At 43.7% G+C, this 26,169-nt stretch overlaps 9 protein-coding genes across 9 annotated transcripts; 5 read left to right on the top strand and 4 right to left on the bottom strand.

Annotated features, from left to right (window-relative positions):
- Window positions 1–39: 39 nt before the first annotated feature.
- On the top strand, window positions 40–3,431 carry V865_003540 (uncharacterized protein; the record flags this gene model as incomplete). Its single annotated transcript, XM_066227333.1, has 16 exons — window positions 40–260; window positions 331–345; window positions 426–510; window positions 699–872; window positions 1,001–1,041; window positions 1,110–1,229; window positions 1,311–1,431; window positions 1,489–1,588; window positions 1,641–1,701; window positions 1,755–2,099; window positions 2,157–2,262; window positions 2,327–2,626; window positions 2,790–2,927; window positions 2,990–3,064; window positions 3,161–3,311; window positions 3,397–3,431. 16 exons carry the CDS (start codon window positions 40–42, stop codon window positions 3,429–3,431), a joined length of 2,088 nt encoding a protein of 695 aa, XP_066083430.1.
- A 340-nt stretch (window positions 3,432–3,771) lies between these two features.
- V865_003539 (cofilin) lies at window positions 3,772–5,085 on the top strand (the record flags this gene model as incomplete). Its single annotated transcript, XM_066227332.1, has 6 exons — window positions 3,772–3,774; window positions 3,850–3,867; window positions 4,080–4,318; window positions 4,756–4,832; window positions 4,933–4,986; window positions 5,060–5,085. The coding sequence occupies 6 exons, from the start codon at window positions 3,772–3,774 to the stop codon at window positions 5,083–5,085; spliced, it is 417 nt and encodes a 138-aa protein (XP_066083429.1).
- Window positions 5,086–7,401: 2,316 nt separating this feature from the next.
- On the top strand, window positions 7,402–7,738 carry V865_003538 (uncharacterized protein; the record flags this gene model as incomplete). The annotated part of the gene is made up of 2 exons (XM_066227331.1): window positions 7,402–7,514; window positions 7,642–7,738. The coding sequence occupies 2 exons, from the start codon at window positions 7,402–7,404 to the stop codon at window positions 7,736–7,738; spliced, it is 210 nt and encodes a 69-aa protein (XP_066083428.1).
- Window positions 7,739–8,506: 768 nt separating this feature from the next.
- V865_003537 (uncharacterized protein) lies at window positions 8,507–12,684 on the top strand (the record flags this gene model as incomplete). The annotated part of the gene is made up of 9 exons (XM_066227330.1): window positions 8,507–9,658; window positions 9,739–9,825; window positions 9,898–10,499; window positions 10,561–10,706; window positions 10,803–11,012; window positions 11,089–11,348; window positions 11,428–11,578; window positions 11,657–12,567; window positions 12,649–12,684. The coding sequence occupies 9 exons, from the start codon at window positions 8,507–8,509 to the stop codon at window positions 12,682–12,684; spliced, it is 3,555 nt and encodes a 1,184-aa protein (XP_066083427.1).
- A 350-nt stretch (window positions 12,685–13,034) lies between these two features.
- Window positions 13,035–17,363, bottom strand: V865_003536 (uncharacterized protein; the record flags this gene model as incomplete). The annotated part of the gene is made up of 10 exons (XM_066227329.1): window positions 13,035–13,316; window positions 13,415–13,720; window positions 13,805–14,181; window positions 14,250–15,700; window positions 15,772–15,896; window positions 15,958–16,161; window positions 16,228–16,509; window positions 16,568–17,098; window positions 17,185–17,246; window positions 17,306–17,363. The coding sequence occupies 10 exons, from the start codon at window positions 17,361–17,363 to the stop codon at window positions 13,035–13,037; spliced, it is 3,678 nt and encodes a 1,225-aa protein (XP_066083426.1).
- A 581-nt stretch (window positions 17,364–17,944) lies between these two features.
- On the bottom strand, window positions 17,945–19,264 carry V865_003535 (uncharacterized protein; the record flags this gene model as incomplete). Its single annotated transcript, XM_066227328.1, has 3 exons — window positions 17,945–18,529; window positions 18,611–18,723; window positions 18,970–19,264. 3 exons carry the CDS (start codon window positions 19,262–19,264, stop codon window positions 17,945–17,947), a joined length of 993 nt encoding a protein of 330 aa, XP_066083425.1.
- A 494-nt stretch (window positions 19,265–19,758) lies between these two features.
- Window positions 19,759–21,113, bottom strand: V865_003534 (uncharacterized protein; the record flags this gene model as incomplete). The annotated part of the gene is made up of 6 exons (XM_066227327.1): window positions 19,759–19,785; window positions 19,864–20,022; window positions 20,094–20,381; window positions 20,436–20,615; window positions 20,823–21,017; window positions 21,084–21,113. The coding sequence occupies 6 exons, from the start codon at window positions 21,111–21,113 to the stop codon at window positions 19,759–19,761; spliced, it is 879 nt and encodes a 292-aa protein (XP_066083424.1).
- A 677-nt stretch (window positions 21,114–21,790) lies between these two features.
- Window positions 21,791–23,917, top strand: V865_003533 (uncharacterized protein; the record flags this gene model as incomplete). The annotated part of the gene is made up of 3 exons (XM_066227326.1): window positions 21,791–21,903; window positions 21,980–23,301; window positions 23,415–23,917. 3 exons carry the CDS (start codon window positions 21,791–21,793, stop codon window positions 23,915–23,917), a joined length of 1,938 nt encoding a protein of 645 aa, XP_066083423.1.
- A 471-nt stretch (window positions 23,918–24,388) lies between these two features.
- On the bottom strand, window positions 24,389–25,674 carry V865_003532 (uncharacterized protein; the record flags this gene model as incomplete). Its single annotated transcript, XM_066227325.1, has 3 exons — window positions 24,389–25,024; window positions 25,146–25,315; window positions 25,419–25,674. 3 exons carry the CDS (start codon window positions 25,672–25,674, stop codon window positions 24,389–24,391), a joined length of 1,062 nt encoding a protein of 353 aa, XP_066083422.1.
- Between the last annotated feature and the right edge of the window lie 495 nt (window positions 25,675–26,169).

Genomic DNA, 26,169 nt, shown 5'->3' with positions numbered 1-26,169 from the left:
GCTATATCCTAGACGGAGTGACGAAGTTACCAAGACAAGATGTTATCGCCTATACCGATGGAGCGACGTAACTCCCAGCATGCTTCTGGTAGTTCATCAACCGATAGGATGGGACACGGGCGCACCAAGTCACTAGGAGCGATCAATTTCGGTGTTGGTCTTGGAGCGAACGGTTATGGAGGACCATCAAGTCCGAAACCTATTGGAAGTCCTACGGTGGGAGGAGGAGCCGAGCATGAATGGGCTGATATACAAGCTAGGTGAGCTGTTCCGTCTTATTTGCTTCGACAGTAAGATAGAAAGCTGATCTGATGGAGTTTGGGAAATCAGGACCTTCTGTAAATGGTCAGTAACGTCAGAGCTCCTACCCTTTCCTCTGCAGCTATGTTGAGCGACATGAGCTGAAATGAACGAGCAATGCATAGGTTGAATAAACAGCTTGAAAGTCAAGGACTGGACCCTATGGTGGATCTAGTTAGAGATTTCTCGAATGGTGTCAAGCTTATCCAAGTAAGTGACATAACTGCCCATCTGCTCTCACCGCCTACATTTCTCCTGTCATATCTCATCCGGCACCGCTGAATGTAAATCTAAATTACAAGCTGACTCTTGCTGTGTAAAACAGTTACTTGTAAGCTGGCCCACCAGATAACAGATCCCCTATCTAGGACCCTCCAGCTCACTCTGACACCTCATAGGAAATAATGTCAGAAGAGTCCCTAGGACGATACGTAAAGAAACCTACCATGAGAGTTCAAAAGTGCGAAAACGCAGCCAAAGCATTGAACTTCATAAGAGGTAAAAATATAAAATTGACTAATATCGGTCCGGAAGATATCGTGGATGGGAATTTAAAGTTGATATTGGGTATGGTAAGTTTGTCTCAAATCATCACCGACCTTTCCACCCTTTCTGCTGTGCCGGGGAAGGTGTACCTACAAGACTCGTTCAATATGGGTGCACACCATGGTAGATCCTGATACGCAATCTTGCGATGTAGATATGGACCTTGATTTTGAGGTTTACAATAGCCAGTATCACGTACGTCCACCTCACCTTCCTATTTTATACATTCGATTTAGATTGACTAATATAGTTGATGGTAATAGCGAAGAAGGTCTCTCGGCAAAAGACGGTTTACTCCTATGGTGTCAGAGGAAAACAACACCTTATAATCCTGAAGTGGACATTCAGAACTTTAAATCTAGTTTTGCAAATGGTCTGGCATTGTAAGCTACTACTTTTATTCCTTCGTTCTCAAGTGAGGTGAGTGTCATAGCTTCTTACTTACCCTTTGTGGGATGTCGTAGATGCGCTTTGATACATCGTCATCGACCTGAGCTGCTGGATTATCACTCCTTGGATAAAAGCGATAAGAGGGGAAATACAGAATTGGCGTTCAAAGTTGCAGAAGAGAGATTGGGTATACCTGTAAGCTGGAGAAGACAATAGGTTCAGGGCAGCTTATATCTTCACCTTGTCTCTCAGCGTCTTCTCGAAGTTAAGGATCTATGTGATGTAGAAGTACCAGATGAAAGATCGGTGATGACTTATGTAGCAGAGTTCTTCCATAAATTCTCTAGTGAAGGTAAGTGACTTGGCGTTGATCCTACAAACGTAGCTGATAGATGCGTATGTAGACAAAGCGGAGACTGGTGCTAGACGGGTAGAGAAATTTGCAGAGTTAATGCAAGGTCTTTGGTGAGCCAGTCGTTTCGATATGCCCTGTACTGCCAGCTAACAGATGGACTTAGGACAAACAAGAATGACTTTGAGAGACGTATGACCTTACTCCTCTCTTCTCTTGAATCAACGCTTCATTCGTGGTCACTCATACCTCAATCTACCACTTACCCTGAAGCGATCTCCCATCTGAACAAATTCAACGAATACAAGAAAACGACAAAACGTGAATATGTGAAAGAAAGACAGGAATTAGCTGCGCTGTATAGTAATATCCAAACCAAGATCAAAACGTATTCGTTAAGATCATGGGAACCAGTCAATGGATTAAGATTGGAGGATCTCGAGAGGAGATGGCAGGAGTTTCTGGTGGTTGAGACTGCTAGAAGTAGAGGTATCAATGCTACGATTAGAGAGTGAGCTGAATACTGCCCGAAGAAGTTAGAGTACAGCTAACATGAGGTTTGATGCAGTATCAAAGATGCTTTGAGAAAGAGTTTCGCTAAGGCGGCGGAAGATTTCGTACTGAGATTACAAGAGATCGAACAGGCTATAGGGGCGTTGAGAGGATCGTTACCTGTAAGTGCGACGACATAACGAGTACTGTTCTGAAACTCATATATGTTGTGTATATGTATTGAAGGATCAAAAACAAACCTTAATCAGATTGTCTTCCACAATCCCCTCACTTCGAACCACCTTAACCACTCAAATATCATCACTCAACAATAGTTGTCAAGAAGCCAAAGTTGAAGAAAACGATTATACCGTCTTGACATATGACGATTTGGAATACGAGTTATCGTTAGCTGAAGCGGGAGTGAAGAAGAAAGTGGCATTTGTTGATAATCAATTGGTTTCGGCTCAACATACCAATGTCACGCCTGCCAAATTGGAGGAATTCGAGGCGACTTTCAAACATTTCGCTTATGAGGATAGCAATGTGAGTGCACGTTTGTAATCGTCCGAATGTTGGAAAAATGGAAGAGAACCTGATTAATTATACTTCCTATCATCGTCCAATCTTCGTTTTCCGCTACTTTCCAATCTTGACGTTCTTGCTGAATGATCGATATCGTCATGGCCTCGTTGTTGAACACCTGCAGACCCTCGGTGTATGGGAGATGCACTCTGCTTTAGCATCCTTAGGAATAGTCTACGCAGAAGAAGAGATAGGTATAATATATACGGAATTGGAACAGAAATTCGGTCAGGTAACTTATGAGGCTTGGTTGGATCTCTTGGTGAGCTGACTTACGCGAAGCGTAGAAACATCAGCTAACTGAGATATTTTTCTGCTGGTCAGGTCGATCTGACGAAGGACGATGCATCTTCTCCTGAACAATTGAGAGAAGCGTTCAGAGGAATGGCGGGTGACAAGGTGGGTCGACTTAGGTCTTTCTCTTTGTCTATACCCATCGTCAATATTCTGCAACTTGAATTGATGGCTGATAGTTGATCTTGTGCTATGCTTTAGCCATATGTTACGGATATAGATTTCCAATATGCGCATTTACCAAAGGAAACAATCAGGTTCTTATCTGAGATCATGCCTGAAGAGAAGGATCCACAGGCTTTGGAAGAAGGTCAGGAGAGAGCAGTGTCAGAGGGACAGAAGGCGTTCGATTGTAAGCTGACCTCAACTTCGATAAGTGTGAAATGCAATAGACGAGCGGTCCAGCTGAGTATAAGCTGATGCCTTTGTTCTCCCAGATCATGCTTTCCTCGAAGAAGCATTCACGTTCTAGAGTATACTATACGTTACTTAGTCTTAGGTATCCCAGGTGTTTAGTACCTTATATGATAGTCGTAATGATATAGTAGTACACGATATGATAATGAATATAACGAAGTATCTTATAGAGGATGAAAGTGCCACAGTAGGATTATTCCGATCCACTGTAGTGTCGTATTCAGGGTAATCAGTCGCGCCACGCTGTGTTGCTGTTGATACATACTCATACATCGTCACCGCATTGACTATTGAAGACGTTGTTATCGTTCATAGCAAGAACATTGATATATCCCCTCAACTACATACCTCCTCTTTTAGATCACATAGAAGCACCAAGTTAGTATTCAGGCAAAATGGTGAGTTCGTTCTCTTCTTGATCGACTTCATAATTGAGCTCATCGCTGATAATGGTGTGTTGAATGATGAATTAGTCGTCCGGTGTTCAACCTGTGAGTGTAATCTACGTTCTCTTCTTACTCGTGTGATGCATTTAGGATGGGGCAGGAGGGGATGAAGGAGTGTGATGTGATAGCTGTCAAAACATTAAACGGTCACATCATAATCATATCATCTACAATACCCATCCATCCCTTCTGATCCATCCCACCTACTGCCTCACTCACATTCGAGCTTTCGCTAAAGTTCATGCTCTCATTCGTAGACCCAAGAGTGTCTCGAGAAATTCCAAGAACTCAAAACAGGCAAGAAGCTCTCCTACGTCGTATACGGTCTCTCGGAAGATAAGAAGTCCATCGTCGTTTTGAAAACTTCGGAAGATAAGGAATTCGATACGTTTGTAGGTGAATTACCGGAGAAGGAATGTAGATGGGCGGTATACGATTTCGAATTTACTCTTCCTGGAGGGGAAGGTGTGAGAAATAAGTTGGTATTTGTTGTTTGGTAAGTTACGTTTCTTTTCGGTCTAAAGTCATGCTCGGAGAGAGAGGGAGCGGTATGGGCCATGACTGTCGTGTAGAGGAGAATTATGGGGATGAGAAGACGACAGTTGAAGAGAAGGGGAGAGACACATTAGGCGTGAGATGACTTTGGAATAGTACTAGTTGAGGAGGGATAAGGAGAGAGGACAAAGACGAGACGAGAGAGGGCAGATGGCAGAGGGGAGATGAGAGAGGGAAGAGGGAAGAGGGAAGAGGAAACTAGTTTGACTTGGAATAGGTATCGCTGGATAGTTGAATCAGCGTTTACTCTCACAATCTTGATGAGATATCCTCATAACAACATCTCATCGTCTGCCCTTCACATTGCATCTCAATGACGGAACATCAAAGCGTCAATCAACTTTGTGCTGACTCCTGCACATGAATCACCTCACGCAGGTCCCCAGACGATGCCAACGTCAAGAACAAAATGATGTTTGCTTCTTCCAAAGACGCTCTCAGACGACGACTTGAGGGTGAGTGATCAGATGTTCTAGAGTACCCGTTCTCTATCACTGTCATCGCCGTATCTACACACATTGATACGAAACTAACCTTATATCCCTTCTTACACAGGTATCCACATCGAAATCCAAGCTACCGACTTCTCAGAAATCACCAAAGATGCTAGTAAGTTATTTTTCTATCTGTAGCATGGAACATAAGATAGGCGATAACTGATGTTGTTTGTACGTTACTGTAGTCTTAGAAAAGGCTCTCCGAAGATAAACATGATGGCGTTAGCTTAGATGGATATCTTAACTCTTCTTCGTTTTGTCTTGTGAGTTCTGGCTTGATATATTTATCACAAACACCAGAAAGTTGGATTAGAATCGCTTATCAAGTAATTGGTCGTACAGATTCGATATCCCCTTTCAACTTCGATAACTTTTGTCATAAAATATGAATGAATGGATTCTCTTTATAAATGCCTGCACATCAATCAACGGTTCCTTCTTACCTTAGCAAAAGGAAGAGGATCGCGTTACTCCTATAGTTGTTCAAGTGACAAGTAACATGTTTCACTGACTGACTTGAGATGTAGATACGAATTCGCTGACTGTGGAGTACATTTGTATACTTGGACTGATATCTATATACAGGGTTTGACAGCTGGACTTGAGTATCGGTGTTTGCCAATTTGGTTTTCTGATCAAAGATAATCGGAGGTAAATTTGGTGCAATCTTCTGTACATCTTTCTCAGAGCAACTCGTCGGCCGAGAAGCGTATGATAGGTCATGATTGATTGGTTAAGGTAGTGGACTCTGTGTCTGCATCTTCTTAGCTCATTTCATGTTAATATATTCAATGACAAGCAGAAGCTGGTCAGCCGGTTGTCATACCTGGAATATAACAGCTTCTGCGTTTTACTATTGATATGACAAGTAGAAGCAGAGAACGGAAATATCGTATATGCGACAAAAGGGGGATGATGAATATGACTATACGATGATAGGTATGACTGACTCTGATAAGAAGGGGAGCACCTGGAGGAGAGGAGGTCCGTTCGAACCAATCGCTCCGTCCGTCACTCATGGTGAAAAGCCTGAACGTTCGCGGAATGTATAAATATGTACCGAACAGGAAGGATATCGGTATGAGCCCAATATAAATGAGGAATCGTTGTGATGGAATGCATTCGAGAAAAAGAAGAGGATTGAGGTATTTAGTTGATGCAGATCATGAAGATAGAGAAGGAATAATGCGGAGTTAATGAGAATCTAGATGAAGAAGTATAAAAAATGGAACAAAACCTTCTAGTGACTGATTTGATATCTCGCTGATTTCACGAGAGATTACAAGTGACGCTTTGCGTTATTTTGAAGATTTGAATTGCATCCCTTACCCCAATCGATGTATCGTCAGAATCAGATAGTTGCGCAAAACGATCCCTCCAATCCCGAATTGTCCAGTGAATTCTGCGTTGGCTTTGGGGTATGTACCGAACGATATGTGTCGATCTTCTACGATCGCCTTTTCCATTCGTCATTTATCCATTCATTACACCATCCATAGGACTACGAGTATGGAGCAACCCACGGCCGCGTCAAGTTGATAATGCAAACCCATTAGTAATTCCTGCTCCATCTCCGGTTTCATTACGTTTCCCTTGTTCTGGTTCTTCTTGATCGTGTTCCGGGGAATGGGGTTGTTTGAATGGTACTCGCACAATCTAGAACTTGAACCCTGAATCGTAATCCCAATCGTGATGCTGGATTAGGAATCATTGGTAAGGCGGTATAATCCGATTATCGAATGGCAAGTGGCAGATTACAACTGGTACAACTGGGTGATTAGCGCCACCTCACTGTTATAGGATACTACGATCTACGCTTACGAATGCGGACGAGTCAATCGAGTAATCAATCGAGTAATCAATCAACCAACCCAACCCCATATATATATATATATATATATAGTTGCTTTCTCTCTTCTTTCACTTTCACTTTCCTTTCTTCTTCTCTTTCATCAGATAACCAGCACATCTCATACAGCACATAAGTACGCACTCGTCAATCGATTGGATCAGATCAAATCCTTCATTTGATATAACACAGCCATAGCGAGCAAATTACAGTACCGACGCACACGACTCCCCTTATCTCCATCATTCCAATATAACCCAATCCCCAACGAATCATACCTTGCACATAAAGCATACCACACACGACTTTCAACGTACCCCTCGCTTCACTCTTCCCGCTCAACAACCTACTTGCATCTATCTTATACGTAGAGCCTAGAGATATATAAACAAACACCTCTATTGGATACATTTGCCACCCATCTCAACCCGATCAATCGTTCATCCTTCTTTCTATCTTCGTTCAAGAACAGAAATAATCCATCAACATGTGAGTATCTACAAATCCATTAACCTACCTTCACCATCCTCATTCGTTTTCAAGATCGTCATCGCAGTGAACTCCTTATCTGTCACACCATGCTAATACTTTCACCACAGGCCAGCCAAGAAACGATGTCAATTCAAAGTCGTCTACAACATCCCTACCTCTCCTACCGAAGAAGGTTCCAAACCCGAGATGACCGCCAACCCTACTCAATGCCCTTCAGCCGCTCAGCGTATAGTAGGAGATTGTCCTCATTGTCAGAAGTGTTTCTGTTCGACTCATAGACAGCCAGAGGCGCATAATTGGTGAGTAGGAGTTCAGTCTTCTATCAATACGGCATGTCTGCATGTCTATATGTCCCGTCATCAGATTCATACCATACGCATCCATCATCTATCGAACATATGCTTACACATTGCCCCTTCTTTGCAGCTCCGGTATGCAAGCCTGCCGAGACGCAGCGTTCCAAGCAAACAAAGAAAGACTTGAGAAAGAACGTACCGTCGCAAGTAAGATTGCTCAGGCTTAGTTTCCATCTGTCATCTCAGATACCTCATCACCCCACATTATAGAGGGAAGAGAAATTACCACTGGCGTTCATATTCTTTGTGTTTATATTATATCAATTTGTAAATCTGTTTGTACTTCAGTGTTATTACCACCTTTTGTAGAGAGAGATTCAAATAGTCATATGAGAATGGGAATGAAATCGCATAAATCAGTACACAAGATTCGTTCGTTATACCTCGCCTGAACTGTTACGTCCGAAGGCATGGATCCCAATACACTGAAACAAGCAAGTCTGAGAATAACACCTGCTAACGACGATGAGCTTGGTGGTTCGATCCACCTAGCTCTCGCAAGGCAGGCACCTCACCTTTCGGTACGTATCAAAGGCGGCGAAGTCGAGTGCTCGTAGCGTTTCAGCCTGGTGTCACTGATTACTCCGCTCGTGTATAAGCAATAACTTGAGTCAACGAGTCTCCAGAGGTAACATGAGATACTGAGCATGCATTGGGTAATCACTTAGTGTCTGTCTCCTATTGCTGAGCTACATCATGTGCATGTCGATGGTGCATGACTTTCTATCCAAAAGGTTGAGATGTGAATTGCAATTTCATCATTCGGAAATAGCCAAGAATAGCGACCTACGTCATGTAAATGTATACGTCTAACACGTTCAAATCACTCTCGGTCCACTAGACTCTGCTACTTCTCTTTTGTCTATCTTCACAATCAATTACACATCTCACTGTCACGTCGCAGCCTAGTCCTCAGGCTGGACCCAATCCTCATCATGTCTTCCTCAAGCCCCAATCCGAATGTGCCGTACAAGCCATATACACCGAGGAGACAACGATCATCCCGACCAGATCGACCATTGCCCCCTCCTCCCCCACCCGACGAAGACATAGGCGCCGTCAATGCAGTGGATCTTGCTCAAGGATTCGCTTCTCCCCCTTCGCCACCACTTCCTCACCCCGCATCATCCCAGGGCAAAGACAAAGCCCTGCCTCCTCCGCCAGCTACTGCGCCTGTAGGAGGTGGGTATGGAAGACAGATTGATTTTTCCCAACCGTCTTCTGAAGATCAAGATGAACAGAATATCGACTTCTCCAGACCACCTAATACTGCACCTTTACCCAATGCAAGCGCTGGTAGTATAAGTGGGGCTCAATCTTCTGCAGCCCATCTACATCCGTATCACTCCACATACCCTATATCAGCTTCCAACCCCCCTACCACTCTTACACCCCTTCGTGCTCATTACTTGAAAAAGACTCTGGTCAACTTACAAGTCCAACATGAGCTCAACCTCATCACTGATCCGGTACTAGGTGCAAACGCATTGGGATTACTGGGCGATCCATTTGTCCTACCTGAATCAGCCAAACAGGAAGCTTTACAGAAGATATCGGAGAACTCAAGATTGGAAGGTCGATTAGGAGGGGATTTACCATTTCTGAGGTTTATGTTCCATCAATTCCTCTTACCATTTCCATTCCTTTCGACTGCGCCTCCAACATTCTGGTCGGGTAAGGTACAACCCTTTCTATCTTCTTTCTTGGCTACTACTGGTGGGTCATCTACGACGGCTTCAAGTTTGAGTGAAGAAGAAAGAGAAGTGATGGAAAGCCTCATGACGAAAGAAGAAAGAAAGGAGATCTTGGAAAGGAAAAAGTTATGGAATAAGATTGAAAAACATACTTCGTTGATGTTTGGAGTGGGAATCAAATTGACATCAGGAGAAGAAGTTGTGAGGATAGGACAGAATGAATTGAATAGGTTGGAAGCACTTCAACAGGAACGTAGAAGGAAATGGTTAGAGAGACATCCACAAAATCAAGGAGGACAAGGGTCGTTTGATCCGACAGCTGGGTTCGAGGTGAATGTAGTTGGCGTGAGGGTAGTGGTGGAAAAAGGTAGAGTGAGAAGTAGATCCCATGAGGTGAGTTTCGAGCTTCCCTATGAATACTCAATCTCCCTTGGTATAGTTCATTCCTCACTAATCGCATCTCACACTAACAGGAATTCATCATTCGCACAAGACGGAATGGAGTAGCAGATGTATTTGTCTCAAGGCGGTATGGTGATTTCAAGAGATTGGCAGACGAGGTAAGTTTGCTCTTTCTCAGAATATATGAGTCATTCATTTCTAACAAGCTCAATCCTTCTTTTCCCCTTCAGCTTCGACTTGCTTTCCCAGATTACCCAATCCCACCACCCCCTCCCAAAGACAAATCTGTCACTGCAGCAGCTACAAGTCCGCCTCCTACAGCAGGATACAGCTCTTACAACCCACTACGTATGATATATGGTTCAGGCGGGAACGATGGCGCTTCATCAAGTGGGTACAATACACCTCCATCGTCTGCTGGTCCAGACTCACCATCTTCACCTACAACGAACACTACACCATTATCAAGGGAGAAGAACCGATTGACCCTTCGAGCTTACTTAAATTCGATATTGGCATTACCATTTATAATCAATTCACCTATACTGAGATCATTCCTGTTATCTGCACCGACCACCTTGACTCCACCCGAAGCAGTCGACTGTCAACGGCGACTAGAGGCTGATGCGGTCCGAGAAGAAGGTAGGAGGAGGTTCAAGCTAGAAGCTGAGAAACGGATCGAAGCGCTCCGAGAGGGCTTGGCGCAATTTAAGGGTGATGTACTAAGTAAAGAAGGAGGGTTGAAAGGTGTTTTCGAAGTTGTACGAAGAGTTGAAAGGGTAGAGGATCTACCGAAAGCTGAGGCCAGTGTATTGGAATGGGGAAGAATATCGTGCGTATTACGATCTAATGGCTGATTCTAGATCAAGCTGACAATGGGACCTATGACGCAGACTCGCAGCTACCATCTTCCAACTTTTTGTAGCTTCTGATACCGCATCTGATACACTGGCACAGCTGAAGAGACTACACGGTTTGATGCCTTACTTCGTGTTAAAAGGTATACTGAAGATATCAAATCCCATGGCGATGATACGAGGTAAGTTGTCTAGCGAACAGCTTTCGCAAGCAATGCAATGACTTGATGTCTTCCATTTACAGATAATGCTGATTACTGGACTTCTTGACAATATAGGTGTTTTGGATCTCTTCCTTGCCAGACCGTTTGGAGGTCAATCACTCATCCAACGAATGTTCTCTTCCTCTCTCTCCGAAGATGTTCGGTTATTGCAGGAAGATATCGATGCTGTACAAGAGAAGATCGATGATCCGGTTGTATGTCAGAAGATCGAACAGTACGCGAATGCGCCTTTTGAAATCCAAGAGATATATAGAAAAGATGCTGGTAAGTCATACATAAATTGGAAGATCGATAGTAAGGAACTGATCCCTCTAAATCATAATCTTTGACATTTGTACAGCTCAAGAACGTATAGACTTACTGGTGACGATCCTCCGATCACCTGATATGCCTTCATTATCTCGACCTCAATTTCAGAGAGTCGCAAGGGCTACTCGAGCGTATCATGAGTACAAATCTGCTCAAGCTGAATTGGACGATTCGGATGATGATCTCGGACCGGATAATGAAGATGCTTGGTTGTATGAGGATCTGAGCGTGTTGTTGAAGTTGTGGACGAGGAAGAGGGAGAAAGAAGGTCTGCTAGCTTTGATTTTTGAGGTGAGTTGGACTTGCTGACTTTGACGTCCGATGGATAAGATGTATGAGCTTACTGACTTGTCGGATGGAATGGTGGCAGGGTGTTACCGCTGAATTACTCAAAGATATCATCACTATCTTTTATGCTCCCTTGGCTACCGTCTACAAAGCTGCTAGTATCGCAGATTCTTTAGGAGACATGCAAGCGTTCATTAATGATATGGTACGCACGGTGGAACAAGTGGAAGAACGTGAGTCCATACAACTGACAAAGGGAGAGATAATCACGCATGATGGTGTGGTACTGATATTTATTCTCTGGTATGTAGTATCGCAAGAAGATCCCCAACGGACTGTTCAAACATTCATCGACCTTGTACAGCGACACGAACAATCCTTTTACACATTCGTACACAACGTCCATTCCAAGGGACAAGGTCTATTCGATTCATTAATGTCTTGGATCGAACTATTCCTCACCTATGCACGAACCGGTCTACCCCAACCATTAGATCTGGAAATTATCTTACCTGCTTCAGAAGAGGAGCGGAGAACCGTAATGAAAGAAGTCGATTCGATAGCTGAGTATCATTACAAACTTAAGATCGCGCATGAAGAAAAGATCCGAAGGAGATTTAGGTCTGCCGCTGCAACTGGTCCGGAAGCAGCCGGGGTAGGGGCGGATGAAGAAGCTGCGCTGTTGGATAGTGTAATGGCAAGTTTGAGTATCGGTGAGACTGCTTTGGCGGAAGGTGGAGAGATGGCTGATGAAGAGTCTGAAGAAGAGGAGGAAGAGGAAGAAGAGGAATTGGAAGATATGAGGAATTTGAATTTGAAAGTGGAAGATCAAGATGAGAGTGAAAGATCATCGTTGAACTCGGCTGGGTTGACTGAAGAACCACAAAATCCCGATGAAAGCGGTATTGGTAGTGGTAGTAGAAGAAGGAAGAGCTCAGGAGGATCTGCGACTGGTCAGGGTCACAGGAAATCATTCGAGAAAATTAGGAATTCATTAGATTTCAAACATACTTCCAAGGAGAAAGAAAAAGAAAAGGACAAAGATAAAAGAGATCCGGCGAACGAACCTGGCCGACCAGCTAGATCACCTCAAATGCCTGATTCAGCTATATCACAAGGACATGGAAGAAGGAGAAAGAGGAAAGGAAGAAACGCAGATTTGTTATTGGTACCTCCTGAGACAAAGGCTATAAAGGAACTGAGACCTTTGTTCGTGGAGATCGTAAGTCGATCCATCGATCATATATCGTCAGTGGAATTTGCGACTGATATGATTTGGTATGATTTGATTGGGATTTGATAGCTACGTCCGAATTTGAGAGTAAGACCTATAAAGTAATCCCCCCATCATAATCCATGGATAGGGTCAGATGTTCTTGATATTCTTGATGTTTCGATAAGATAACACAAGGCAAGAAAAAATTTAGATGAATTCATCTGATGGTTAATCGCATAGTATTTCAGTTTGCTTAGATAGATCCGCAGAACGAATGTGACGACATTTATGTATTTCTATTCTATCAATTATGATCATTCAATCCCTTTCCATTACCTGTGGGGAGCAACTCTGACGTTTCATGATCACATCTCGTTTCATACATCATCTATGTGCTATATACAATCAAGAAGGATTCACCAATATTTGCGCAAGCTACAAAAAATGACAAATCCTGATTCGTTCTTCTTTCCCTATTCCCTCAATATTCCTCTACCCATCAAACCATGCATCTCCTTCAACATCTTTTCCTTCCCTTCGTCCCCATTCTCTTCTCCTTCAGTGGCTTGTTCAATATTATGAGTATTTTCCAAAATCCCATTCTGGGCCATATAATAGATAGCTAAATCCTTCTGTCCTTTGTTCAAATGGGGCACAAGCGATAAAGTTTTGTTGGAATCTTTCAAGATGGTTTGAATGGATAATAAGAGAGTTTGAGATGCCTGACGAATTATAGAGGAAGGTGATGACATTGCCTAAGAGATATACATCAATGTCAACGTCAATTTCTTTCCTTTTTCGCTATTACACTCTACCTTCAGAAAGTCAAAAAGTAACATGAAGAAGCACTCACCTCTATTATGATTTGACCCAATTTGGGACCTTCCACCTCAACGACAGCCTCAGGTAATCTAATCACACACATTCCTAAACTTGTTAAACCGAATAACCAGCCAGAGTTTCTAATCTTTTCCGTCTCTTGTTGGGTCCCATTTAGCGAAAGTCGGGAAATTCCGTCGCCATTTGCGGTATCTTGGTCCGAAGCGGATGGATGTTCAGATAATAATCGGGATAATGAGGATCGTAGGAGTGTCAGGAAATACATAGGATCGGATATTTGAGTCAACAACGATATTAATGCATTGGTAGATTCCAATATCTACCATTCACCATTCAAAACAGCACTTAATCAGCAGGATGTTACTTTATGACTTGTCCACTCCGAGGTGACACCCTCACTCACAGTAGCATCATGACTTGCTCTAAGTCTGAACAAAGTCTCCAACAATTCTTGTTCATGTCCATCGAACAATATCCATTGATGTTGTACCATCTCCCAAAGAACCACCAAACCCTGTTCTAGCAATCCTTTATTTCGGTTTGGTTTTAAAAAATCTAGTAAACCTTGAAGTATATTCTCAAATACTTTATCGTCGATCCAAACTTTTTTTTCTTCCTCCACATCTTCTGTATCATGGACAGGATGGGAAGTAGAGAACAATGCTAACTTCTGTAAATTCCTAAGAGTCGGTTGACCAGACAATAGACCTTGGATATCCTCTGTGATAGCTGATGAAGGTGCAGGTGTAGTTGATTTCAAAGGAGAAGCTTTATCCATCACTATCCAACATCACATATCAGCCACTTATCATTCAATAAAATCACCCAGGAATTACTAAGAAACTCACATTCTTGCCTTCTCACCCACCAACTTCTCTCATGTTTTCTCTCTTTCAACCTTTCGATCATCAGGGGAGTAACAGCTTCAGGTCTAGGTGAATCTTCCCATGCTTTGCTTACGTTCAGAGGTGTCTTGTACGCATTTCCATTTCCATTGGCAGGTCTAGCAGGTGTCGCGGGTATAGTCGTACCGGCATTGTCATTGCCATGTAGACAATTCAGCGTTTGTGTCGATGGTATAGCTTCCTGTTCATCCTCCACATATTCCATCAATTGTTGAGCGGCAGATTCAGCCTGAGCAGCTTGAGCCCTTCTTGCATCTTCGACAACACCCGACCCGGGTGGTAATACCCTCGTCGGAGTATCCGTACCACTCTGCCAATCTTCATCACCCTCAACTTCAGCTTCGTGAGATACTGATGACCTGCCCATACCGCTTGGGGTATGTACACCTAACCCAAGACCCGTCTCAGTTGCGAATGACGGTAAAGGTCTTCGATTACTCTGAGGCGTTCGTAGATTATTCACCGCGCTACTAGAAGCAGTACTTGATCCCGGTGACCTCACGCCAGAAGCAGAGAAGGGGTAAGTCGACGATTGTCTTAGAGGTGAATCACGACTTGGTGATCCCCGCGAAGGTGGACTTCTGCCAAGACTACTTGTTCTATCTCTCGTTTGGGACAACAGATCTTTAGGCGATCCCAACGCGGCTTTCGTACTTGGTCGAGGAGTACCTCTCTGCGAAGGTGTGGGAGAAGAAGGCAGAGGGATGGTATGTGGAGGTGTTCCAGGTGATGTCACACCTCTTTCTAAATCATCACTAGGTCTACTTGCCTTTGCAGATAACGAAGCCGACGAGTTCGATCTTGGCATACCTTGCTGTAAGCTCGGAGAACCAGGTACAGGGCCAGAGACGATTCTGGGCGATTCTTGGGCCATTTTCCCAGCTGCTAATTCGGCTGCCTTGGCCTTTCGTTTCTCAGCTAATAAAGCAGACATCGTACTCGACGCTCGCTTGGCGGGCGGAGCGGCTTTGGCAGGAGCGACTATACCATTCGAGTCGTGTGGGTTCGCCTTTTCCAACTGCTTCCTCGCCATACCATCCAAAGAATTGAGGATCGCTTCGGCTCGTGATCGCCAAACGGAATGATAGCTCCAGAATGCCTGCCTAGCTAGATCTCTGACCGCCGGATTCACATCAACCAAAGACTTCTTGACCGCTCCTTCGAGTTGGTCCAACATTCCAGGGGTGGTCTCGATAACATGTTTCGATTTGGCTCCGTGTATATCGATGAAAGTCTTGAGATGTCCAGTAGAGAAGTGTCGAGTCTGAATGTTTTTATCCGCTACTCCCGCTGCGATGTGACTGATGAAAATCCGAGAATGGAGGTGGGTACGTATGATGATAGCAGTCACACAGGCTTGAGATCGCTCGGCTATGATCTTCTTTGTATAACCTCTATGTGAAACAAGATGATATGGTCAGTTGTTTCTCTCTTGGACAGACGTTGCAGGAACTGCACAACTTACGCCATTTTCGCAAGGATCGGTAAGAGATGTTCTACAAATTGATCAAAGCTTGGTCCAAGGGTTTCTGCAAGCTCTTTCATGAGATAACAAGATTGTTGAGCTACAGTCGTACGAAGACTGACGATCTGAGGACGGTGTAAGTTCTCAGCGCTTTTAAGAAAAAGTTCAGTCTATGGCATGACTTACCGTCCTCGATACACCTTCTAGTATCCCGCCTTTCAGTCCTTGTATGAAAGCTTCACTGTACTTTGGCCATACGCCACCTCTTAACATCCCTCTTATCCTCACTACAGCTTTTTCTCTCGGTGCCCAATTCTGTTCCGTCTCTTTCCCTTCGAAATGGGGTAACATGGCAGCCATTTCGTTCAATAAATCATGAGGTGAAGCGATCTATGTGGATAACAAGTTATTATCAGTATCCACTTCCACCTGATAGCTTACGACTGGATCACTTACATAGACAACTTCGATATCATCACCTGCTCCACCTGCAGATAAAGCAGGGGTAGCAGTACCTGATCTACCATTTATCGGAACTTCATCTTTTGGAGTATCGATCCTCGACGATAGGAGGTTAGCAGGTGTCGAACTACCCGATTCTACCCCACCACCACCCAGAACTCTAGCGATGATATCGTTGGATATTGTCTTTCTGACATTTCTAGCTAATAGCAATTTTTTCAACTCTGATCTTGCTGCTGGAGGTGTCGAAGATGGGGATAATAAAGTTACGACCGTCTATTGACGTTCATTTTAGCTACGTAGTCAAATAGGATTTGCATTTATAACTACTCACCTCCTTAGCTTGTTCTCTCACGTTACCATCACTATCCTCTAAGAGATCTACCAAAATGCCCAACCAACCTTTCAATCCCAATTTCGAACCTAATTCCAATCTGAGTCTAGACAGTATCTTGAGTGATTCAACTTTTGGTCTCCACATTTTGGAATTCAACGTATCTTTCAACATCCTTTCGAAAGTCTGCGATAAACTCTCTTTCTCTTTTTCTTTTCCTTTCGTCCCGGAACTACCCAGTGAGGAGGGGTGAGGTGGGTCTACGACAAAGCATTTTTTACCAATTAAGAAGATTATATTACTTGATGCGGAGTGTATACGTTCTTTAGGATCGTTCAGTTTCTCCAATAAGGCAGGTAATACCTGCAAGAGGACTAGACGTAGATGAGAGAGAGAGGTAGGCGAGTCCTGGATGAGAGGTATGAAGAATGGTAAGAAGGATGTAAGGGTTGATATTTGAAGCAATGGATGAGAAGACCTTATTAATGGTGGAAGCAGTAAGATAAGTGGATCAATGGTTGAGTCTGGTATCTACCAGTCGAACAGGCATGTATCAGATAGGTTGTACTTGACCCATGTAGCTTGCGGAGAAGGCTATAGGTGATATGTTAGCTTACCTCTATTACGTCCTCAAAGTCCAGCCCGAAAGCTTGAATGATATCTACTTTCTTATCGGGTTCTGCTCGCATACCAGATCAGTCAGACATTCTGGAAGCCTAGAAGATAGTTACTACATACCTGCAGATCTCAGCTTCGCTATTCGAGCTTCCACATCGTCCTCAGTGAGAATCTTCATCTTGGTTCACTATCGATCAACTTTCGGATTGATAATATCGATGCTTTGGACTTAGCGTTCGGTGATGCAAGAATTACACAATCCAGAATTGAGCTTGATTTTCGATCCTGCGATGCTTCTCGCGCCGCTCTCTTGAGATTGCTGAGTGGGATCTGTAGTGTTATGTGTGCGTTGACTGAGATAGTTGAAGTTGGATGGTGAGTTGAATGTTCGTGTTTTTGTGTTCGTTCGCAGGTGTCAGTTGCTTTTTCCGGTTAACTGACGCTTGGACCTCCGAGGCCGAATTCAGTATCATACACTTGTGCAACTTTGACAACCTCTTGGACGGAGTGTAATATCGCCATGTATATGCATATCAGGGTTGATTGTCATGGAATCAGGAAGACACAACCAGCAGGCAATCGTACATATGAACATATGCATATTCTGTCATGTACTTCTGTATCAACTGTACTTTCACCCGCCTTCAGGTATCTCAATGTATATATATCATGTGCTGATTTCCTTTTTCTCACCTATGTATCATTCAACATGATACGACTCTGATGCGATTTACAAATACCCTTTCACTAGGCAGGTATTTACTTCCTTGGACTAACACTCCTCATACTTCTGCTTCTACTTCTCGACCTCGAATCTATACTCATACTTCTCGATTTTGACCTTGATCTACTCCTACTTCTGCTGGGCGTATATCTCTTCCTTCTGACCGGGCTCCTACTCCTCGAAGAATAACTTCTAGACCTAGACCTGGAATATGATCGGCTTCTACTCCTTGAGATGCTTTTCGCGCCTCTCCCATATTCAGGAGAAGGTCTTCGCGGAGCACCCCTCTCTCCTGGTCTACGCACGACTAAAGGACTTCTATCCCTTCTTGATGGTGGTGGAGGACCTCGAGGTCCAGGTCCACGTCCTCCATAACCACCACCACGAGGCACATACGAATCCCTTCCTCCCCTATATCCCCTAGGGGGCGAACGTGATCTGGATAGAGACCTTCGTCTGAAACTTCCTCGTCGGGGTGGTGACCTACTTCGACTTCGGGAGTATGATGGTGATCGTCGACGTCGAGGTGGAGGTGATCTACTTCTTGATCTGGAGAGAGAACGTCGTCGACGTATAGGTGGAGAAGGTGGTCTGGGAGCCGGTAAGGGATGTTCGGATATCTAACAGTAGGGATTCAGCAAATTAGATAAAGCTTATCGATTATTCTGGATCATTGTAAGGAAGCAAAGGTGATAGCTCACTTGTACGTTCAAGAATGAACCATCTAATTGACCACCATTCATATTCTTGACAGCCAACGCAGCATCGGATGATTGAGCGAATTCAATTGCTGCTTTTCCACGATTCAAGCCGGCTAAACAATTTCAGAGAGTATCAAGTCAGCTTAACGATCTTCTGGCACATCCAACGAGTTCTACACTGTTCTCCCACGTTTTTCACCATGCAAAGTATCTAAGTATACAGATAGATTTTGCAAAATGCAAGTGCTTCGCATAAGCCTCTTGAATTGGAAATCATCCTTATCGATAATTACCCACTGAGAACCTTCTCGGACTTGTATGCTCGAATTGTTGATCAGAAAAATTGACAATCAACTCACAGACTTTGAAGACAGGTAAATCCACGCCCGTAATCCTCCCATACTCTCCAAATATCTCCTCCAAATGACCTCTCATGACATTCTTACTCAACCCAGAGACCACAATCACCTTCAACCCTGTATCGTTAGCATTACTATTGGTGCCATTGGTTTTTCTCGGTGATCTACTTCTACTTCGTGTGTATGACCTTGACCTTGACCTTGACCTGGAAGGGGGCAGTGCGCGTCGTCGAGAAGTTGGGGATGGTGAAGGTGTGAGTGATTTGGGTGTACGTGATCTGCCTCGGTCTGACATTTTGTCCACAACTTGCTCTTACTTGAAGCTTTGTTTATATTTTGAAATGTGAAGTAGGAGAAGGAAGAAGAAAGGTTCAATTTGCATATAAGACAGTGAAGATGTCTGAGTACAGGTTATAGGTCGACGTCACGATTAAATCGCAAGCACGACATGACAGGATGATTTGCCACATCCGGCAATTTCAGTTCAAAACACCGTTATGCAACAGCAAACAGTACAATACTCTAACCGCTGAACTAAAAAGGGTCTCTATACTGTTCTCGACTCTCGACTGATCATCCATATATGTATATCTGTACTAATGGCAAAGCAGCATGCACATATATCACTAAAACGTCCCGTTAAAACAATTGCATTCTTGGAGACTCATCCTATAATAGCATTTTGAATTAATAGTAAATAACCGACTTGAAAACTTCTTCAAAACCACATCCACGCCCCCCTCTGTTATCCATTGTATTTTATAAATTGATCAAACCATCACACTCAGATTAAGCGTTGAAGGTGAAAGAAGCACCCTAAGAAAAGCACAGGATGATCAGCCAAAGTCCCAAGTATACCCAATCTGTCAAAAGCGCATTAAAACAAATACTCACAACCTTGTGGGCGGCTTGACCGGCAGCAGGTTCGTTAAGTCTGGTAGTGTCAACAGCAAGACCGAAAGAGGCCTTGACACCAGGTCGGAGAGCTTGGGTGTAACCGAGAGCGAGGACACCAGCGTTGTTGATCTTGGCCTTGACAAAAGCGGCGTTGTCCTAAAAAAGAAACAATCAGCATCTTCCCTATGATTTCCAATAAGATGTTTGAGTACCGGATATGAACTCACGAGGTAAGTCTTAGCACCGACTTCGAGGGAAACACCACCGGTGGTGGATTTGGTGTCGTAGACGGCCTTGGCACCAGCCTCAACGTCCTTGGAGACCTTGTGGTAGTATGAGGCAGCGAAGGTGGAGAGGTTACCGAGACCGTGGAGGGTGATGGCGTACTCTGGGGCAGAGAATCCTACGGCACCAGCGTATCGGGTGATAGCACCGGAGAGGACATCGTAAGAAGCCTCAGCACCAACAAGGAATCCATCTCGACCGACAACGGTGTCAGCGGTGAAGGTTGGGCCCTAAACGTGAAACATCAGTACAACGATTGATGTAGATGAAATGTCATTACTCACCTTGAAGAGATCAACGGTAGCTCTGGTGTGGAGAGAAGGTTGCTTGTAGATAGCGGTCAAAATGGCAGACTTGGAGGCCTTGGCTGGGTTGAGGGTGGTAGCAAGGTCAAGTTTGAGACCCTTGGCAATTTGGTTCTCGAGCTCGAGTTGAGTTCTGAGGAGGTTGGTGGTGGTCCAAGCCTAGTGGAAGGAAAGAAGTTGTCAGCCTCTGCGTTGATCGAAGATGATTGCTCCCTTTTTTCTAAAGAATAGCAATGGGTAAGAAGCGACATGTAGCCGCTCAACCCTAGATTATTTTCAAATAGTATTCCACTCTATTCGCTGGATTCTGAACCCCCCACCATGCCCTCGTACGACGTGCACAACGACTAAAATACGTGTACTCACTTGGGTGAAGGTCAAACCGTTCTTAAAGTCGGTGTATTTACCCTCGATATCACCGTTGATGGCACCGGATTTATCATCTTTGATACCAGCGACCTTGAAGGCGACGTTGGATGGGGTGAGGGTCTTGACCTCGAGGGAAGTACCTTGGATAGGGTAATCCTTGAGGAGGAGGTCGGAAGAGGATTTACCGAGATCCTAAATATCGTCAAAGAAGTTTTAGCACCGGATCACAAAGATGGATGAAGATTGTCAATGACATACCTTCCATGATGGGGGGACAGCTTGAGACATTATGACTGTACAGTACCAATCGCAATATCACGCGTCAGTTATTATTCTTCGCTTGGCAATAGAATGCGATGACTCACATGGAGGTTGTTACACGTAGAGTAAGACGAGTAAGGTATTATAGGTGATGGATGCAGATGTTTTACTTTGTTGAGAGTTCGAGTATAAAACATAAAAGAGAAGGAACGTTTGGGGGGGGCGAATGGTGGAATGGAATGATGCGTGACTGTTGGTTGGTGGTTTGGTGCGTACGGTGCTCGGCATCAATCGTCATACACTTATGCTAGTACTGCTGCATCAGGGAACAATCACGACTGAGCTCGAGCGCATTCCATAACAACCACTTTTGAGCATAACTCATATCCGTTAATCGGGAATAACCGGTTCATCCATGTGGCACATCACATCGTGGTACTTATATACGTACTCCTTTTATCCGAGCGGGTGGCTCAATGCAGATCTCACGCACGTGGTGGATTTTAGCTAATTGCAATGGTTAGATGAAGATGAATGATGATGTAGTAAATCTCTCTTAGCGTAACCTCGCGAGCTGCACTGTTAAATTTCGAAAACCACATTTATCGCACTTGAACTGATGACTATGATACCCATATAACCAAACGTATAATACCTAATCAACCTTCAGCTCAGCTTTCGGAGACTGGCGAACGATCCTCGAGATGGATCCTCATGGAACATGGAAGGCCAACAAGTCGAAAGCTCATCTAGCTCAGGTGGATGATACTCGTTCATCCTCCGAGAGCAGCCATCAAGGGTGGTCCGGGACCGAGTGGTGAGTACACGGACTATTCACTATCCTTTCAAACCACCAGCTCCTACTGATCCCTATTCTGGATCGTTATACGTAGGAATACAAATACAAATCCTCGACCGTCCCTATCTTCAAGCGATGAGCACGTACCGCCCTTCCAACCATCTGACCCATATGGCAGTATACCCAGTATATCCCACCGACGATCAACCATCTCACGACCTTCGCTGCATACAGCAGGGTCCAATATCTCTTTAGATGCTCTCAACAACACGCAACGTCCATATAGTAGTCCTGGCTCAGCAATATCAGATATCAACAGCACATCTCCTTCACCACTCTCCAACGGATATACCTACAGTCAACCTGGACCGTCTAATCTCGGTGGTAGTTCTACATCTTACGTTTCAACTTCATACGCCAGATCAAGAAGGAGGGACACTGAAATAGAGATGGAATCGGACGATGAGAATGTACATCATCCATCAACAGCTAGTCATCCGGGAAATGGAGCGGGAATATCAAAAAGTCAAAAAAGAGGTAGAGGAGGTTCATTCAGCTTACCATTCCATCGTACAAAAAGGAGATTATCATCTTCATTACCTTGGCCTGCAAGGTGGTGGCCTGGTGGTGGGGGTAGTCTGTCTACTAGTGGGAGTGGTCGATATCAAAGGAAAACTTTAAGAAATCTGTTAGTGATGTTGTTATTATTGGGAAGTTTATTATTGGGAATATCAACATGGAGATCAAAATATGAAATCCAAATTGAATTTTCACTCTTTTCCAAAAAATGGATTAAACAAGAAATAGATTCTATATCAAAATTAAAAGGATGCTTCCAGAATCCTTCACCATATTACAACATGACGAAACATCATGGAGCGAAAAGGAATATGTTAAATCCGGGTATTACTTTGAAAAGGGGTATGGCATGTTATGATTTTTCTTCAACCATCCAACCCAGCCCGTTTTCTGAATTAGATGGGAACCGAGATCAATTGATATATCATACATATTGGAGATCAGATTTGATCGAATTTGGTCCAAGACAAATAACGACTTTTCAATCTTTCCTCGCTACTCAACCTTTACAATATTCCAAAATAATCTTATGGACCAATGGTAAATCGATACTGGAAAATAATCCAATACTTGAACCGTATTTGATCAAATGGGGTGAATATATAGAAGTCAAACATGTTGATATGGATTACCTCACCGCCGGGACTGATCTAGAAAAGGTGATGGGTAATGGTAAAGGAAATGTGTTTGATGGGAAAGGTTGGGTGGACGGTGATGCGATTAGATTATTGGTCTTATGGCATCATGGTGGAATATGGTTGGATATGGATCAGATATTGACAAGGGATTTACATCCTTTGATAGAGGAGGAGTGGGTAACTCAATGGGATTGTTACGGTGAGTTGATTGCATCACTTGACATCTTACTCATACACACATATACGTTCATTCGTCTTCGTCAGATATCCGAATGTTTGTAGCTAACTTTGTCACTGTATTGTGATTGTTAGACAAACCGTACTATTCCCTTAATGGCGCTTTGATGCATTTCGAGCGTCACTCCCCTTACCTCTGCGAAGCCTTCCACCTCATGGCTTCTTCACCATTCCCAAAACCCAATACCTTTACATGGGGATCTCACCTCTATTCGAAACTTCACCGAGCCCTCTTAGCAGCTCATATAAGACCATTCGGGGTATTACCATGGTGTTTTGCCGATCCAAGAAATTGTCGAACGGATAATCGTTTCCCGGATCCTTTCTTACCTGATCCGCCCATTTTCGCAGGTAAGAAATGGCATAGTGAAGGTGGGAGAGAAGAATTGGAAGAGAGAGTTGGTCAAGTATGGTCATTGCATTTACATAACCAGTGGATGAAGAGTTTCCCAACAGATGGCTGGGTGCAGAGATTAGTGGATGGATATATAGGACAGTTGGAGAGGTTGGAAATTTATGCGAGGGCCAAAGGGCTTGTAGGGGCTGATGGGAAGATTAGGTTAGAAGAGGGAGAATGAGGAGGACTTGATCTAAGATCAGTTAATCATCGAAAATAGGAAATAACATATATCAAGATCACGTCCAGGTAGTCGTCGAAGATATCTTCGCCTTGGATTTATCACATCACTGTAAGGTGGGAGAAATGGGAACGAAACAACTTAATCGATCTCTCCCACCATCGCACCTTCTCTCATCATTATTTTTAACAACATGTCATGTCATTTGTCACTGGTTTCATTTGGATTTTTTACCCACTTATGTTAGCATTTGCATCTTATCCTTCTAGGAATGTCCAAGCATCGATGAATATGTATATAATATACGATATATACAGTGTATCTCCATATCGTAGCTCAAATGAACCAAAACATGATTCATGAATATACGATCCTCAGTGTTATCGTAGTATATTTCGATTGTCGGCTAAATTAACGAATACCTAAATCTAAATCCCCTGACTTCTAAGGAAGATCTACCTACTTCGTACATCAATTTCCACCTTGTCCCAAAAACTCTTCAGGTAATTGTTGTCTAGAGAAGAAAGGCAGTAAATGGCTTTCTGTGAAATTGAAATTGGCATATTGATTTGGACTTCCAGCTCGATCCAAACCTTCTGTCGAAGGCCACGAATGACCTAAACCACCTACACTTATAGCTATGACTTCTGCTTTACCCAACGTCCATCTTTCCTCGGTAGTATTGTGATGAGGATGATATACCTCATTGGGTTCTGGTAATCCCCCTTTTCCTTCTCCGCTGGACTCCGAAGGATGGCCATTCCTTATAGCCCATCTTTTCCTCCAATTATCAACATGTGGTTCAGGCCCAAACCTCCAATTCTCCGACCTGCTCCGTCCTTTGAAGAGCGTATCATCATCCTCGATTCCATGAGAATGGATGATAGGTACAGCCCTCGAGGGGAAACACCCAGCGAATGATAGTGCTTCTTGATACAGTGCAGCACTGACTACACCGAATGCAGCGAATAGAGAGGATGTATCGGGTAGACAAGCTAGTAAAGAAGTGAATCCACCTCCGTTCGATTTACCAGTTGCATAGTACCGTGTTGGGTCAAGGGTGTAGTTTTGGGATATGTCGAGGATGATATCCTTCACAAATTGGACCTGAACAATCAAGTATAAAATAAGATCAGCTCTAGCTCGTGATGTTCTTCAAATCATGATTTCTACATGAGGAGAAAATGTACAGTATGTAATAATAGATCCAAGAGTTTGAGCTACTCACATCATCAACCGATTGATTAGCGTACGGTGCACCTCTCCAAATATGTTTCATACCCCATATTTCATTATCTACACCTTGAGGGAAAGCACTGAGGAATGGTTTATCGTCGATTCGTTGGGATGGAAGAGTAAGTTGAGTCAGGATCTCTTGTCTTGATGAATTACCACCGGCTGAGAATCAATCATAGGTCAACCAATCAACCAATCAACCTTGCTCATCGGCATACCAATCTCCGTGTACAAATCGAATTTGACGATTGTGTAAATCACTCACCGCCATGGAAACTTAATACCAGTGGATGCTCGACTTGATGATCGTATCCATCCGGAACGAATAATACGTATTCTCGTCCAGAAGGTAAAGTCCTATTGATATGACCCTTAGGAGGACTGTCCACATAGGTCAAATCCTTGATAGACGAAAATGAAGGATTCAATATCAATTGACCGCCATCAGCGGCAGTAGGTCGAGCATGTATTTTTACCGAACTCAAGCTGAGCAATGTCAAGATCCTAATAAAAGAAAGCATTCTGACCTTCCTTCCTGATTATTGGTCTATCTGTGAAGGAAAGAGAACAGATAATGATAAGCTCAGTACTGGCCAACTGGCTATTTATACATTGGCATTCCCTCCATCCATCTTAATGGTGGACATAAGAAAGTAAGCTAAAAGTCCTCGTTTCGGATTAAACCGATAGAAACCAATCTCACGACATCTTGCGAGATTGATAACTAGTCTAGTCTTATCTCCTAACTCCGGTTCTGGTTGAAGGATGTGATGTGTGATGTGTATGTAGTCAATCAAGTGTAGTAATCAACGACCTTGAAAGACGAAATTGTGCGTAGCATGGGATAAATTTGTATAAGAGGATGATGTGAGATATGGGTGCTAGTAAAGTGGATGAATCAATTATTCTGAGAGATGATAGCAGGATGGATGGATGCGAGGAGACCTCAGATCGTCGAGACACATGGCGGTCTTCGATTGGTGGTCCTACTGTTGCCGTTGTGTGGTTGCCAATAC

Source organism: Kwoniella europaea, chromosome 1 (assembly GCF_036810445.1).
Source record: "Kwoniella europaea PYCC6329 chromosome 1, complete sequence".
Taxonomy (NCBI): domain Eukaryota; kingdom Fungi; phylum Basidiomycota; class Tremellomycetes; order Tremellales; family Cryptococcaceae; genus Kwoniella; species Kwoniella europaea.
Note: the sequence above shows the minus strand (reverse complement) of the source record. Positions and strands in the feature narration are given on the sequence as shown.